This window comes from Panthera leo, chromosome B2 (assembly GCF_018350215.1).
Source record: "Panthera leo isolate Ple1 chromosome B2, P.leo_Ple1_pat1.1, whole genome shotgun sequence".
In the NCBI taxonomy this organism is placed as follows: Eukaryota; Metazoa; Chordata; class Mammalia; order Carnivora; family Felidae; genus Panthera; species Panthera leo.
In genome coordinates, this window is record NC_056683.1 from 86,866,368 (window position 1) to 86,884,097 (window position 17,730).

Sequence of the window (17,730 nt, forward strand, 5' to 3'; positions counted from 1 at the left end):
CCGTCTGCTCTGTCTCAACAAATTTTGTACTGCATACCACAGTAGGCTTTCACTGAAAGTATGTGTAAGTTTTCAATGAAGACAAAATTTCTAAAGATGACCCTGGGGTCTACATGGGTATTTTTTTCAGTGAAGAGATGCTACTCTCAGGTAAGGGCATTCCATATGAACACATCATAACAGTTTTTGTAAAACCATGCTTAGCTTTTACAAATCATGCTCAGGAGAAAGAAAACATTTTAATAAGAACAACATTTTACTTATTAAAATAAACATAGATTTAAACAAAATATGCATACTTTTTGAGATAAAATGGAACCTTTCAAAGAGCTCTTTGAGCTTTACCAGTTTGGATGGTACCCTCAGATTCTGCAGGATGCACATTGCACTCACTCATCACAGCGGTTAGAGGTACTTAGGTAGAAACATCGAGGAGCCCTGCCCTGAACAATCACCTTATCATGAGAACACACACACCCTTACACACATAGCATCCTATTTACATTAAAAACTCCTTCAGGATAGAGCTATCCCTACTATTCTGCATATTCCCAATAAGCTTATTAAAGCATGCTACTCACAGTGGGGATCAGATAAATGATATTTTAAAGAGATCCCTAGCAGTAAGGCTGATGAGACTGAAAACAAAAGGACTAGGATCAAAGGATCCTTACAGGTGGCCTGTGAAATCAGCTTAGATATTCTGGCGGCAACCTGAACCGAAGAACTTACCTTGACCCCTCACCACATGATAGGTAACAAATTGCATTTAATACTGTAGTCAGATTAAACAAATATTCTTTAAAAGGTCAACAAGTCTAATTAGAGGAAGTAGTCCTTACATAAACTGTTTGCCTTGGGGGAAAAAACAAAACAGAAGTAAACTACTCTGAAACATGTCAGTGTTTAACTATTTTATCATGCCCAACCTCTGCTATCTGCTGGAGTTTGTCAGCCATGATATATAGAAACTGATATTAAATAACCAAGCACTTAGCCATTGTTTAACTGATAGGAAAGAGTACTTTCTTAATTTATGAAAAGAACAGTGTAACAGATTCAAACTAACCTTGGGGTTCGCTGACCAACACCAACAATTTTAAGATGCCAGGGAGGAGCAGTTCAACCTCAGAAATGTCTATGTTAGTTTCTTTGAAGAGCTGGAGGATGAAGGCCAGGATAGATGCCAAGCGAGGAGGGAGCAGGGACCCTTTACACTCAAAGTAGGACTTCCTAAAAAGAAGCACAATTTTGTTTTTTCTTCTGTTTAAAGTTTCAGTGAACAGAACCAAAAGTCACCCACTTTAGAGATACTGACAAATTTTACCCAACTTAATAAAGCACAACTAAAAAAATATGTGTATATTTTGCCATGCTATCCTCAAACACAAAATTTTAGAAGCATAAGCATATGAATATCTGGTGTGTTATAAGGGCCAAAGTAGAATACGGACACAAACTAAATTTAAAACCTGATCTTTCAATGCACTTAATCAAAATCCAAATGAAAATCCAATTGTTAATTTGTTTTTTTTTTCTTTTCTGAGTCCAATCTCTTCTATTAGCTCCTCAACGATGCAACATTTTCTTTAATGTCAAATTTGCATAAAGAAATCTCTCCTCACGTTTATTTATTTAGGGATTTGGGAGGGGTTTTATTTCTCCAAATCAATAAGAGGACTGCCCTAGGAATTGGCTTCCTGTTCCAGCTTTACCTCTTTCCTTCTCTTAGGAAGTAAAAAAACCAGAGGTAATTTAGGATGTAACATCTCTCAAAGCAAAACAAATTTTAGCATTAGGATTCAACAGAGATCATAAAGATAATTTATCTGACTCATTTTTATATCTACCTCTTAAACAGGTGTTGGCTCCTAAGAGGTATTCAGTATATACACTTAAGTGAATAAATGGAAGTGGCAATTGCTCAGTTTCTAAAAGGTCTAGACAACAGGAAAAATTGTCACATATAGCTAAATCTAAGCTAGACATCCATAGGTATTTGCAAAGCAGTAAAATTTACCAAAATGAGCCACAGAAATCACGAAGGATTATAAACTCCTTAAGGGCAGGAACTATGTCTTCACCATCATTTCTACTCTATATGGTGGGTTCCAACAATTATTACATGTTAAAAGATTTATTCAATCTTTGAGGACAAGCGTTTTGTCTTTTTTGTTCACTGCTGAATCTTAGACGAAATATGGTCTATGAAATCAAGGGGGTCACTGTCTAGTGGAAAAGTTGAATAAGGAAAAAAAGACTACCATAATACAGTGTGATAGGTGCTTTGAAAGACAACCCCAGAATTCTCAGGAATTGGGAGGAATAAACCCTAACAAAGATGGGAAACTACAGGAGTAGAGGAGCATGGAATGGAGGGAGGCACAGGAGGCAATCTATTCCCTTCCTGAGTAGTTAAAAAATAGAAAAAAGGAACTACTACATTTCTGGATCTTCAGTTAGAAATCATGAGAAAAATGTGTTCCCTGGTAAATAAGAAAGTCAATGAAAGCAGCCAGGATTTTAAATGGTGGGCTTTAAATTACTTTTATGACCCTAAACATTTCACTTCAGCATTTGTCATTTGGTTTGTACTACACTTACTTAAATAATGTCTCAAAAATAGTGGTAGACTACTAAGGTCTTGTCGGAAATTCAGATACAAGTGAGGCAAAGCATTCAATTCTGTGAACGGAATCTTAACAGAGCACATGACTTCAGAAGAAGGAAAGAAGCACCACGCTACACTGAGATATTAGATGTAGGTCTTAGAAAGTCAAGGCAGAATTTAACCCAAAGGCGTGGCATTTAAATAGAGAAAATAGTATGAACAACACTGATGTAGGGAAATGTAAAGCATTTTGGAAGGGCAATAATGAAACCAATCTCATTAAAGTTTGCATATGATGTTATGTCTTGTACATTTGGAAAAGTTCAGTGACAGATCACAAAGAGCTATCAGAATACGGAATTTATTCCATGGGCAAAAAAGGAGCAAGTGAAGGTTTGGGGGTAGAGAAGTGTCATAATGGAATAGACTTTCAAGAAAAGTAATCTGGGGGCATTGTTTACACTGAACCAGAAGAAAAGGCTAGATACAGTGAAAGTAGTTAGGAGACTCCTGCAATAGCCTGGGTATAATGTGATAAGGGAAGAGAGGTGTGAAAAGAAGGAAGCAATCGTTTCCCAAAGGTTGGCCAAGGAGAGAGAACAAAAATATAAAGCTTCCAAACCTCAGTAACAGAACACCACACAAAAATGCTTGTAAGGGGGAACAGATTTTAGACATGGAATTCTGTAATAAGAGGTGATGGATAATAGTGGTCATTAAAACTATCAAGTCATTAAAAACACAGAAAAAAATGCTAGATAAGAATAATATACAGGCATACCCCCAGAGACAGTGTGGGTTCAGTTGCAGACCACCATAATAAAGTGAATGTCACAATAAAGCAAGTCAAATGAGTTTTTCTGGCTTCTCAATGCATATAAAACCTATGCTTACACTACACTGTAGTCTAATAAGTGTGCAACAGCATTACGATGGCATTATGTCTAAAAGAAAAAAAAAACAATGCATATACCTTAATTTAAAAATACTTTATTGCTAAAAAAATACTTTATTGCCAACCATCATCTGAGCTTTCAGAGAGTTGTAAAAAAGTTTAAAATACTGTGACAATTACCAAAATGTAACACAGAGACACGAAGTGAACAAATGCTATTGGAAAAACAGTGCCAACAGACTTGCTTGATGGTGTTACCACACATCTCCAGTTTGTAAAAAGCGCAGTATCTGTGAAGTGCAATAAAACAAGGTATGCCTGTATATCACCACAGCATTTTAAAGTTTAAAAACTAATTTCATATGAAGCTAAATACTGCATGAAGACAAAGAAGTGATCATTTCTATTACTGAATCTTCGACCGTTGCAGGTAAAAGGAAGGAGAAAACCTAAGAGGTTTCATTTATGCATCCAATAATAAAATGAAGTTATTAAGACAGGGAGTAGACCAACAAAAAAGGACTTATTGCTTCCTTTTTCATATTACCATTCATTTTTTCATTTAGTTATTATCTTTCAAAAATATAGCTAATATGTTTTTTATAGGAGAAAATACAATTACTGTTTATCTGATAAGGACTAAAAAAACATCCACCTTTAGAACATATATAAGGAAAACAACAGCTATGTAAAGAAAACAAACGATTTAAAGAGCACTGACTCAGGCTGCCGGGAGCAAAAGTCATTTTAGTAAATCCTTAGATAATGTTTCTCAGGGAAAAGAAAAGTTTCTCAACTACCAGCATCCTAAGGGTTGCCAATACTTTTGGGACGCTTTGTTACTTTTTAATAAAGATGAACTAATTGGATTGTAAACACCACTTATTTTTAATATTTAGATGTACCTTATGACTTGTATAATGCATTTCTTTAGAAGTGACATCGGTGCAAGAGTGGCGGAGTTTCTCAGTGCCATCAGAACAGGGTGTTGTCCAAGTCCTGCAACATGTGGTGAAGCTGGAAGAAACCGCCCGATGTACTGCTCAATGACATTCCCAAGTAACTGGTTCAAATAGGCATTTGGATTTTGAGACTGACAACATACAATGCACATGCCCTAAAGGAGAAAAAAGAGAAGAAATACTAAAAGGAAAAGTTAAAAAAAATATTGAGAAACTTACTAATTTAGTCCCTAGCATTAATATCCATGTCAGAATGTGCAACCACAGTCCGCAGGGCACTGCCAGCATCAACAGATAATGTTTATGAGGCTCAGGGAGCTGCTGAGCCTGTGTGACTCCTGTACTGTGGTACCCAACCACACACGTGTGTCTTGGGGGTGTACTCAAACGGAGCAGGGGAAGTGCAGGAAGACCAAGGAAGCTTCCTTCCTCCTCTCATACGCAGAAAACTTGAGCACCCCACTCATCAACTATGTCTGTATGTCATTTCAAAGTTATGAAACACATTTTTAGGTCAGTTTTTATACGTATGTCCTGGTCATTTAACTGAGTGAGACTCAGAATTTATACTAAAAATCTTCGAATGTAAGAAATGTGATAAATTAAAACAAAAATTGACAGGAGAGAAATGCTGAAGATTAAGACTCAGAATAATGACAATTCATTTGAAGAGTTTCATATGTCAGGCACTGTACCATGTGCTTTATATCCTTTATTTCACTTAAATTTCTTAAAAAACACTGACTTAGTATTATCACATATCCAATTCCATAGCTGGGGAAACTGAGGTTTAGAGAAGTTAAGAGTTCTGTTGATTTAATCCCCTCCATTTGTATAGCTTCCATATGGATTACGGTGTTTGAGACTTAACAATTAAACCAATACCCTGAGAAATAGAATTTTTTTCTACCAATGTTACTAAATAATGCATATTACCAAATATATATATAATCACCAACACAACGAATTATGTTCCAAAAGTTCATTTATAATTTGGCCCTTTGTGATTTAAAATGTGTTTTCCCAGAGAAATAATTAAAAATATTTGTCTCCATTTTAGCTATGAATAGATATTTACTCATCAAAAAATTTTGAAAGATTTGTAATAAAAGTAACATAGAACTGTTAAAACACTAGCAAACAACAATAATTGAAAACAAAAGGGCAATGAACACCCCTCTACTCAGTTTCTTCAATGTTTTCCCTTAAAAGAAAGCACATTATTAGAAGATGATGAAGTAATAAACAAATATGTTCTGAAAACTTTGAAGAGGAGACTGGAGTACTTTTAAGTAAAGGTGTACGTCTAAGTCAATTCTGCCAAATGGATAAATTCACCAAAATTTTCAGTTTACCACTTACAAAGTTTGTAAGAATTCTTTTTTTTTTTTTTTTTTTTTTTTTTCTGTTTTAAAGTAGGCTCCATGGTGGGGCTTGACCTCACAACCTTGAGATCAACAGTTCCCATGTTTTACCAACTAAGCCAGCCAGGTATCCCTATAAGAATTCTCACTGTACTATTTTGGCTTAAAAGGGCCACAGAGAACATGTTTTCCAGATTCTTCTGCTGCCCAAGATTCCTCCCCACCAGTATTCCCCGACTGGCCACGCTTTGTGTTTCTGTCAGCAAACTAAACTTCTTTTTAAACGTTATTATCAACACAAAATTAAAGAGCCAATTAAAAATTTCTTAGAAATTATACAAATCTGTTTAAAAAGCCCATCTGTGGAAAAGACTGCTTATTACCTAATCAAATTCCATTCTCCCTTTCTTCCTCAGCTTTCCTTGCTGAACCCCAAATTAAGAAGCACTTAACTTCAGTATGAGACACTAATGAATAACAAAGTATGCTTCCAGCCCCATCTTCCTCTGAATAACAGATCAATATTTCCAAGTGCCCATCTAGACAGTGCACAGCACCTCAAATGAAAGCTATTCATAAATCAATTATTACCTTCACTCCCACATCTCTAGAATTGCCCATTTTAGTTAGCAGCACCACTATGTGTACGAGGACCCACTCTGGGGTCTAGGAAGTATTCCATTGCTTTCTGTTGCTCCACAACATTCTCTGAGCAAGTACTTTTAATCAGAGCTCCTAAGTGTTTCTGCAATCTGCTGTGTGAGTTCCACACCTACCGGCTTAGTTCAAAACCCTCAGATAATGAACTACTCTTTGCCCTCCAAGTCTCCAATCTAACTCCCACATCAACTATCTTAGATGTTGCCACCAGAATTACCTTTCTAAAATGTAAACATGATAGGTCGTTCCCACTTCCCTATCTAAAATCCGCCAAAATCCATCAATAATCCATACAAATCCCCATGTAAAAGAACAAGTCCAAACTTCCTAGCGTGGCACATAACACCTTAAAATATATGGCTCCTCCTGTATGAGTCGATCACAACAGAATTATTCGCTCTTCCCCAGTGTGTCATACTTTCTTCAAGCTCATGACTTTTAAATACTGTTCCCTCTGACAGTCCTTCACCTCTTACCCGTTCGGCTCGTTTACAACTAATCCCCTTTACAGTGTCTTCTCTCACATCTCTTCTTCTCCGGTTGGCTAGTGGAAAGCTGAAGCCTCTAAGGAAATATGGAACACACAACTGTGTCTATGCTAGTCAGCCTCTTCTCTCAACTTTAATTACTTCTTGAAGATTTTGCTTTTTCCATCTTTGGTTTCAGGGCCAAACACAAAAGGAATTTAAAACTTGTTCAACAGAAGTGCCACATGTACACACATGCACTGAAATTATAATGCATGGTTTTCAAATCAGCAGTTAGCAAACTGTTTTAAGGCAAAGTTTCATTATTTATTTATTTATTTATCTATTTATTTATTTATTTTTTATTTTTTAACTTTCAAGCAGCCACACTTACTATACCTGGAGATACAAAGGAAGACTCTTTTGAATTGCGATCAACATAGGTGCAGGCAGTTCCTTCTCTTGCTGTAACACTGTATGTGGCAGCAGTAAACAATCTATGATCCGGAATAGTAGTTTTTGGGCTTTAGAGGTGGCAAAGATCTGTGCCCATGATTTAACAAGAATTCCTGACAAAGAAGAGGAGTAACAGTAGGTATGGTTACCTTCTAACCAGAAAGTTTTGCCATTCCACTATGAAATTCATATTTAAAGCACAAAGAACCAAGTTAAAGTAGGCAATAGAAAGAAACATGTATTAGGACTGAAAAGACTGATGTCATGTCATACATTTCACTAAAGAGACAAGTTTCTCTCAGAGTTCTGGTCTAAGAAAAACATACGTTTCCTAAGCAACTGTTATTTAATACACACACACACACACACACACACACACACGCGCGCGCGCGCACGCGCGCACACACACACATTGTGATTTGGCTATACACTATGTGAATATACAGATAGACTGCTGTAATTAATCAGATTTCTCTTTTTGCTTTGGCTGCTAGGTAACTCAGAGGCAAATTTATAATCCAACTTTAAGAACACTATAAGATCACGCATTATGCTTTTATGTGTGTACTCACTTTCCCTGGGCTCCATCATGCTACTCCACATTTACGTTTTTGATACCTTTATTTCTTCATATTTTTATCTTACATAAAATTTTATAGGCTGTCTCAACCCAGTTTACAACATGAAAAGATAGAGCTAAATTTAATTGTTAAAGTAGTAAGAAGGATTAGCTATAACACCTTGAAGCAATCACTTAACCTCCCTGAACTCCACTTTTTATAACTTTCAATTGTTTAATATACACAGTGAGTTTAAATTTTGATGCTGAAAGAAGAGATGCAGACTTCTTTACTACAGGAAACGTATTATGATTTCCTTAATGCTAGGAGTCAGTTGCTACCTTTGATGATAGTAAAGCCAAACAAATGAGCACCCTTTGTTTAATGAAGTAATTAAGAGCATTTATGTAGTTCCCATTAGAGTGTATTCCTGCTATTAAGGGCTTCTCTACTGAAAAAACAAATTTAAAAGGAGATCATTAAATGCTTGCCCAAGTGGCATTAGTGGTATATGTACTGCATAAACTTTTATATTTTATTCCATCTTAGAAAGCAAAAGAGATGATACACGTCAAAGCCATTTCCATAAAACAAAAAGTTTAAAATTCAACTCTGAAGGGAAACAAAAATACACTTATAGAAGAATGTATTGATGTTAAAAGAAAAAAAGCCCAGCCTATAATCACGTCTAAGAACAACAAACAGCAACATTAATCTTCTGTTGTAAAAGGAAATACAATAATCAATCATAAAGAAACACAATGCTCACTTAGCAATATTTTAAATAACGCTGGCTTGCTCCTCATTTTTTTCAGTAGGTGGAAAACTTGCGAATGACAGCAGTGTAAGAAGAACTCACATCCTAACTAACGTTAATATGCCCATAAAGGGAACTGCCATCACCACTGACATTTTAAATGATTTATATCACTCTTAGGTGTCACACAGGAATTGACTTATAAAGAGCAAGGGCCTTCCAACCAAAAATGCATCACCTACCCTTGTATTTCATCTTCTGCAGTGGTTAAAACACTTTGCTGAAGATCTTAAGTTTTATGAGTTCATAGAAGACAGAGGAGATCCATTTGTTTTACTGCCAAATCAGAACCCTAGTTTTTAAGTTTCAGTGAAGAATATTTAAGTGTGTGGTATTAATAATGCAAAGAGAAAGAAATTTTTTAAGTAAAAAGCTTGGAGAAAGGTTAAAATACACAGAGTAGCTTTGTTAAACAAACAAACAAACAAACAAACAAACAAACAAACAAAACCAGTCTTTTTTCTGGCTATAAACATACTACGTATTTAAGCGATGCTGCTGAAAACACAGGGGCACCTAGGTGGCTCAGTCTGTTAAGCGTCTGACTCTTGATTTCGACTCCAGTCATGATCTCAGTTTGTGAGATCAAGCCCTGCGATGGGCTCCACGTTGACAGTGTGGAACCCTGCTTGGGATTCTCTCTCTCTTCCTCTGCCCCTCTCCTGCTCACACTCTTTCTTTCAAAATAAATAAACTTAAAAAGAAAAAAAGAAAATGTAGAAAAATTGTGGGGAGCATACTTCTACAATTGAAAGAGATCTGCACTGTAAGAGTCCTTATGTGTTTACTTATTTCCTACTCTATGCATATACTATGCCTAAAAAAAAAAAAAAAAGGATTGGGATCATTATAACAGGCGTTTAAAAGTGTATTTATAGTTAGAAAGTAACTTTACTCATTTAGGAACACTAAAAGTTACATTATGTTCTATTAGCTAAGTTTATAAAATTGTTAAATTCTAGAAATATTTATTTAGTATATTTAGTTAGTATTTATTTAGTAATATACCATCTCCTACACTGGAGAAGCTCTTTCCCAATCCAGTGCCCAATATATAACTCAGGAAATGTTCTTATTTGTTCAAAATACAACATGATAATGGGAATAAAAAGCTAAAAAGATATGGCCACTATCATAAATTTAAAATTTTAGTAGGGACAAACCAAGTACACAAATAATTATAATAACTGGCAAGCTATGAAGAATGTTGTAAGAGATGGACAGCTGAAGCTTAATCAGGGAGACCAAGTCTACCTGAGAGTGTGGAAAACACAGAATATTAGGATAGGCACTGAGGATCATGGGTAGAGTTTCAATTACAAAGACAAAAGAGGAGGAATGGCTAAAGAGAGAAGAATGATCAAAAGAAAAACATGGGAACAGAAAAAGTAAGAGATGTAAAGAGAAAAACCATAAACATTAATATTAAGAACACTGAAGACAGTACTCATGAATCAATCCTTTCTCAGAAATTACTGAGTTACAATTAAGACCTCAGATGCCTTCACCTGAAGTGTGATTTTATCAACAGTTTGCACCTTCCACTAGCAGCCTTGTAAGTAAACAGCAGAGGTATCCCCAGTTAGAAACTAGCAAGGTAAATAAGTTTCTGTGGTTACCTCACTTTCCCTCAAGTGAGTATGATACCCCAAACACACATACTTCAAGCACATTTGAACTCTAAAAAGTTTATACTTGCTCTTCCTCCAATTTGTTCTGAGCCTCTTACATAAAGAAGAAAGCAAGTGATCTGTTCCTAATTTTTAACATATAAAGGGGCAACTTGTACCAATATATTCTATTCGCAGTCTCTGAGATTTAGACAAAAGAAAAGAATACCGATCTACCTTCCAGTATGCCAATCATGTAATACAACAAAGGAAGGTCCTCAATTCTTCATAGGTCGACATATTACCAATCCAAATATGATTTTGCAGTTAGGACTATCACATATTTTGTAAAATAAATATATCTCCTGAAATCATAAATTTAGCTTGGCAAAAATCTAACAGAGACAAATTATAAGGCTAAATGCTGAAATACTTATTAATCTACATTTTACTATGTTAAATTTATAAGTTATCATTTCTGTTTTCCTCTAAAATTAAGACGCCTGAATTGCTACTATAGCTTTCACTACATTCTACATCATCCATATTTAGACATTTTTGCATTCTCCTTTATCTTTCACAACAAAGATAAAAGGTTTCAGACAGCCTAAATCAGGTTTATTCATATGTTCACAAGATCAAAGGGAGAAGATATAAGGTTTTGGCCACAGAGAAATTAAAAAAAACAAAAACAAAAACCTTAAATTCTGTTATAAAAACTTCTAAGGAAAATTTTCTCATTTCCCTTTATCCAGTTCCTATTTTTGGTTAGTAACATGGTTTTAGTGAACAAAGGTATTCAAATTACTAACTTCCTCAAGAAGGATGAACTATGTTGTTATAGCACAGGCACAGAAAAAGATTTCTTTTTGAAAGGAGAAAACATAGTATTGTGAGAAGCAAGATTTGAAGCATAAATATCTCTAGTGCCGTAGTAAATTCTTTCCTGACCTCCTTCACACAGAGCAGACCAGATAAATAGAAGTGATAGTTTCCTATCTTTTTAAATTTTAAATTCTAAGAAAGCACAGATAAGCCTTAAAAAAAAGTCCATTTTAATCATCCACTGTATTCACAGTGTGAGTGATTCACAACAGACTATTGATATCAAATTGGTATGAGTGTATTTTCTGTTTTGGTCATAATTAATTTTAATATTAACACAAACTGTAACAAGGAAAGTTCTGAAAGGAGGTGGCACAGGATAGGGATACAGCAATAGAAAGCCAACATGAATTATTCTAAGCTAAATCTTTGTCTTTCAAATTATTCTTATGATTGTATGGAGAACAGTGATTTAGTCAGTGTATTAGAATATTCCTATCATGATACTATAGGCTCAACATAAGGAAGTTTCGATAATGTCAGGAGTACATACCCATCATCCGGTAAGTCAGTTGCAGTCCTGCACTAGAAATTTTTTTTCCCAAATAAGGTTTTATATATTTTAATATTTCACCAAGGTATTCTAAGGACTTTGTGACCATGGCAGATTTATCAGAAAGTGTCTGCAGATTCCCGTAAGTAATACCAATAGCCTATAAAATAAGGAAAAACATGATTTAGATTTTCAAGTTTCATACAGTATAGACTTTGAAAAATAAAGAAAATTTCTCTTTCTACACATACAAACACACACACACCCTTACATTTAAGTTTACATCTTTAAGTTTCCAATAAATGTTCACAGGAATTAAAAAAATTGAAGATTTTCAATTAAAAAGAATGAAGTCTTACCTTTTATAATTAAAATAAAGGTTAAAAGAAGAATTAAAAAAAAAATCAATGGAACTGATATAAAAGAAGTTTATAGCCAAATTACATCAAGACTTCCAAACATCCTGGCACACAACTGGCATTCCCCAAATTCCTACAAGTAAAATCTACAAGCAACATTACCAAATTCTTACATGTATGACTTCTCTAAAGTTCAGTTATATGATATGGATTGATTTTTCCCCGCAAAATTTTATGAGCCATTAGATGCTAACTTAACTTTCTCAGAGGAAAAATGATGAGGCACAAAGGACAGAGAGAGCAAAATGGTGAGGTGGTAGAGAGAAATGTGAGGTGAGGCAGTGAGAGAAGAGTGAAGTGTGAAAAGGAAGAGAAATAAATGAAAGAATAAGTTGAGGAAAGGTGAGAATAAGAGGTGACAAGTCACAAAAAGAATCAAGAGAAGACTGGCTACAGATAGGTTAGAAGGTTTGAGAAGAGTAGCAGTTTTCAAACCATTATTGGCGACTTAGAGTGGATTTCAATGACCTAAATCGGACACAATGGCACCAATACAGTTACATGATTTTTCTCCTGCAGCTCTCAGCAGATAAGACAAAGGAGAGAAAGCAAATGGTTGCACTAATCCAAGGTTGAGGGTTTGTAGGTGTAACCAAAAGACCAAAGATGGAAGACTGAAAGGATGATAAGAGTATACCTGCAGTAAGGCCACCAAGGGGTCTAATTAAGACGGATGGGGAAGAAGTGAGACCTTGAGAGGATGTTGCACTTGGAGAAAAGGAAGTGGAAGGTCACTTGGAGGTCTGGAGGCACAGGTGGTGATCATCAAAGAGTTCTCAGATAATCCAATGATGCCATAGCTCAAGGTTTAGTCATGGGAGTGGGCAGATGAAGTAGAGCAGAAGTGAAGATCACTAAAGACTTGTGGAGTTTTGAAATGAGGGATTAGGATAAGTTATTCAATGTGATATTACAGTTAGTCAAGTTGATAACAAAATGTAGAATGTAGGAAAAGAAGGAATCTAGTGAACTGGAGTGACTGACAGATGAAAACAAAAGATATACTTGATGAACCTTTTCTTTTTATTTAGCTTTCTGCCCTTGGTTCTCTACATTTCTTTTCCTAGACCAGAAGTTCTCAAACTTCTCAGTTCCCTTTCATATGCTTAAAAGTTGGGATCTTAAGGTGCGTACTATTATTTGAGCTATATCTATTGATATTTACCATATAAAAAAAGAGAAAATTTAAATTATGTACTAGTTCACTTAAAAATAAGAAGCATTATGGGGCATCTGGGTGGCTCAGTTGGTTAAGCGTCCAGCTCTTGCTTTTAACTCAGGTCATGATCTCACACTTCGTTGAGTTCGAGCCCTGCACTGGGCTCTGTGCTGACAGCACAGAGCCTGCTTGGGATTCTCTCTTTTCCTCTCTGTCCCTCTCCTGTTCATGCGCGCTCTCTTTCCCTCTGTCTCTCTCAAAATAAATAAACTCAAAAAAGTAAAAATAATAAGCATTATACATTAACACAGTAAAATGTTTTTATGGAAAAGAACTTTATTTTTCAAAACAAAAAAAAAATTAGTGAAAAGTGACAATTTTTACATTTCTGCAAAACTCTTTAAGTTCTGGCTTAACAGAAGACAGCTAGATTCTCATATTTGTCCCTACACACAATTTGTTGTAATATGCTGCAGATGAAAACAATTCAATCTCACAAATACATGTAACTGGAAGAGAAATTATTTTAATAGACATTTCAGGTAACTATGGGAATCCCTCTTTGATATTACACCAAAACTTGACAAGTGATATTTCTTAAAGGTTAATTGTATTATGGAACTCAAAACCGTGTCAACAAATATTCTGTACTCTTCTGCATTAAAAGCCACTGCTCTATTTAGCTTTCTTAATGAATGTTTAATACTCATGCATGCTTTTAAAAAACCTGTACTGGTCATTTGGAAAATTCTAGTTCCCTGAGTTAGCTTGCCAATGTTGACACATTTCACTTATCCACTAAAAAAAATCCTATTTGTTAATATCACCACCAATGTCATCAGAAAAGTCTTTAATTATCATGAAGCTCTCACGCTCATAATGGCAAATGCTTAAGTTTTCCAAAATTCTAATTTTCTTAAAAGCTCAAATTGTGTTATTAGCAACAAACACCGTCAGTTGTTTTCTTTGAAGTGATACTCATTTCACACATTTCTGAGCAAATGTCTGCCAAATACCCAAGTCTGAACAACCATACTTTGTTAGTTGTTCTTTCAAGATCAAAGCAGTCAGGTCAGCTTGTAACTCAAATTATTACATAAAGTGTTGTTTTTGGACAACCACCTCACTTTATATGAAGCAGGTGTACTTTTAAGTGCACTTTCCATTGTCATTCATAGGACATTACAGGACATGTACTCAAAGGTCAACATTTAATACATTTAAGAATTTACTGTTTCATTAAGAATATTCTTAAGTGAGACTGGGTTCTTTTTTTTTTTCTCTTGTGATTGTGTGGCAGTGAAAATTATGACCACCAATATAACATTGGGCCATGGTGTTGATTTGTGCTAAAGTTTCTGCACCGTTTGTGCAAATGTCAATACACTTTTGAGCTTTAAAATTCCTGAAAAGGTATCAGCAACCCTCAGATGCCTATGAAACACAATTTTGAGAACCACTGATCTAGATCTCAGTATTTCTCTGTGTTTAGCCTTAACCTCCCAGGACTATAAGACATATGTATTTCTCAGACTATCTCAGGGATTTCTTTGACTCTATTTACTTGTCATACTATCATTTCTATGTAAGAAAGAGTTAACATGGTAGGCCATAGACTGCTATCTTTAAAAAGGTGTACTTTTAAGTACGGCCCTTGGTTGGTGATTGGGAACTTAGGTTTTTCCCACCATTTCCCAGTAAGTATGGCTCACTCAACCTAAACTGTCTGTGCAAACAATATAGTTTACACTGAATATCTGCCTCTCTTCTGGGAGTCTGGAATTTTCTAAGTGCTAGGCAAAGGGGGCCTATGTGAAAACCCTCGGGCAGACAGCAGACAGCATTTCAGATGTGTTGTCACAATTCCTAGTTGGAAGAATTAAGCATGTCCAGTGCAACATCTGGGAGAGGACCCTTGGAAACTGTGCCTGGTGTCTCCAGACTTCACCCCATGCTGACTGAGCTTTGAATTCTTTCATTGTAATAAATCACAGCTGTGAGTACAACGATATGCTGAGCTCTGAGTCCTCCCAGAGAATCACATAGTACCCGGGAATGATCTTGGTGACACCTTACACCAATCTCAAACTAAACCAGTTTAAAACTGAACTCCTCACCTACTTCTCCCTCACCCTAAGTCATGTGCTCCTATTTCTCCTTAAGGTATCATCATTCTTTTAGTTAAACACAGTATTTCTTTCACATCCCTTCAAAATTTCATAATTCAATTTTTACTTCCTTCTAAATCAGCTAGTTTCTGGCCAACACCTTCACTCTAATCTACTGTTAACTAATTTTCTTAAAAAGTCATTTGATCAAATTAGACCTACTTAAAAATGTATAAAGCCTTCATACTGTTCACAGGAGAAAATCCAAACTTCTTAGACCAAGATGCTCTGAATTATTAACCTACTGAATGATCTATAAACTGACACTTCGCATACACTGTCTTATTATTTTAACCTTTGTGTTTATCCTGTATTCTCAGACAAGTAAAAAGTTAAGATCAAGGACTACTTCTTTTGTTTTTTCAAACTCCTAACTAAGAAATCCTGGCATAATACTATCTAGCATTTAGCAAACAATTATTATTTACTGAGTGATGAAAGAACAATTAATTGGACGGGATGAAATTAGAAGACTCTTTGGAAACTATTAGTGAAGTACATGACCTCTACCTCCCTTTCTGATCCCGTATGGTTCCTAGGATAGGTGTTTAAGTACAAGTGAAGATCTGATCAACAACTAAATAAAAGGCTCAAAAGAAATGGCCATTTCATATCTGCATGAACTATTACTAAATATTTTTAGGATTTATATGGTATCACTAATTGTCATACAATTGTACTTTAACTTAATAGAAACCACAGTGGAAGAATTCACATTTGTGGCAATAGCTTATAGCTGTATTTATTTTCATTGCAGTTAATGCCAACTGCTCTGTGGGAAAATAAACCAACTTTTATTGTGAATAGCTTACAAAACCACTAATCCAAACACATGAACAACTTCAGCAAGGATGCAAAGCAGAGACTATCACATAATATAAATTCCTGCAAAATTAATAAATAAAAGTCAAATGCTGAAAGGGACTATTTATTATGGAGACAAAGCTAAAACAAATGATTGGATTTTAAGGCCCCAACTATAATGATATGAAGCACTTAGTGTTTATGCTAACTACAATAAAATTTTACTGTAAAATTTACTATTTGCTACAGGGTGGTAAACATTAAGTTAGAACTATTATGGACCCTGTATAAGGAAATCTAGTTCCCAAGAATCTGGAGAATATTGCTACCTAGGAACTTCAGCAATAAGATATTCCTACAATTGACACAAGCCTTAGTGTGAGGCTTTTATGTAGCATTCCTTAGTCATTACTTTTCATTAAATGTACTTCTTTTGGTGTCCTTAATATAATTGTCCTCAACAAATATATTCTGTAATTGTACTAAATCATTGATTCACATTTTTATTCCTCCTTAATTTTATAAGAGCAGGCAACTAATAATATGATTCATTTAAAATAATTCATTTTATAGACAAATTTCATAAACACTTCAAGTTTTTGTGAAAAATAATTATAATTCATCTGGACAATTATACTAATAAATGAAAAATACCTCAAAAAATAGAATAAGTGCTTTTGTAGGGTCTTCTGGACTGGATAAATATTCAACTTGAGCCTTTGAAAAAATATTCTTTACTTCTGAGAGTTTAAATAGCAACCTTGTCAGTTCAGCCAACTGTCCCAAGTACTCTTTTTCTGTTAAGATAAAAATAATATAATAATATTCATAGGTTTATTATATAAATTTATGTTATATAGAGGAGAGTAAGGAATGCAGCATTCATGTATAACATTCTTTTTAAAATAAAATTCAAATTTCCACATAATTAAAAACTTTCAATTAAGTCTCTAAGGAAAAGTTTTATTTAAAACCAAAAAAACATATACTTGTGAATACACAAGCCCCGAAAGTTTTTCATGTCAAGCCGATTGATGTAATAAGATATCACAATAAATTTGGGGCATTTTTTTTCAGTCCAAACTTTGTGTGATTTACAAATGGCCATAAAGAATAGCTTTCAGAAAAGGAATGTCCTGTGGGCAACCAGAATTGAATGGATATTTAAAAAAATAATAAAGTATAAGTATCAGTCTGTGAATAATAATAGTAAAGCAGAGGAGAGGTAAAATATCTAATATAAAATAGGAGAGAAGTATTCACAATTAGATACTTTTCTTTTTAGGGTGTTAACAGTGTGATATCTGGTTATTTGCTTTACAGTTCCACCTTTTTTTTTGTGATTAGTTTCTTCAAGGTAAAAAGATAGCTTGTCACCTGAGAGCAAGTTTTTGTTCCTG

The 17,730-nt window shown here is 34.8% G+C and overlaps 1 protein-coding gene across 11 annotated transcripts in view; it reads right to left on the minus strand.

Annotated features, from left to right (window-relative positions):
• The window catches only part of MMS22L (MMS22 like, DNA repair protein), a 161,964-nt gene that overhangs the window by 15,867 nt on the left and 128,367 nt on the right, over positions 1 to 17,730 (minus strand). For all 11 annotated transcript variants that reach the window (XM_042939391.1, XM_042939390.1, XM_042939389.1 and 8 more), the window contains 5 exons: positions 16,985 to 17,127; positions 11,781 to 11,940; positions 7,359 to 7,528; positions 4,412 to 4,623; positions 1,070 to 1,233 (listed from right to left, as the gene is read on the minus strand). In XM_042939391.1, the coding sequence (XP_042795325.1) occupies positions 1,070 to 1,233; positions 4,412 to 4,623; positions 7,359 to 7,528; positions 11,781 to 11,940; positions 16,985 to 17,127 (849 nt within the window). The remainder of the gene's footprint in view (positions 1 to 1,069; positions 1,234 to 4,411; positions 4,624 to 7,358; positions 7,529 to 11,780; positions 11,941 to 16,984; positions 17,128 to 17,730) is intronic.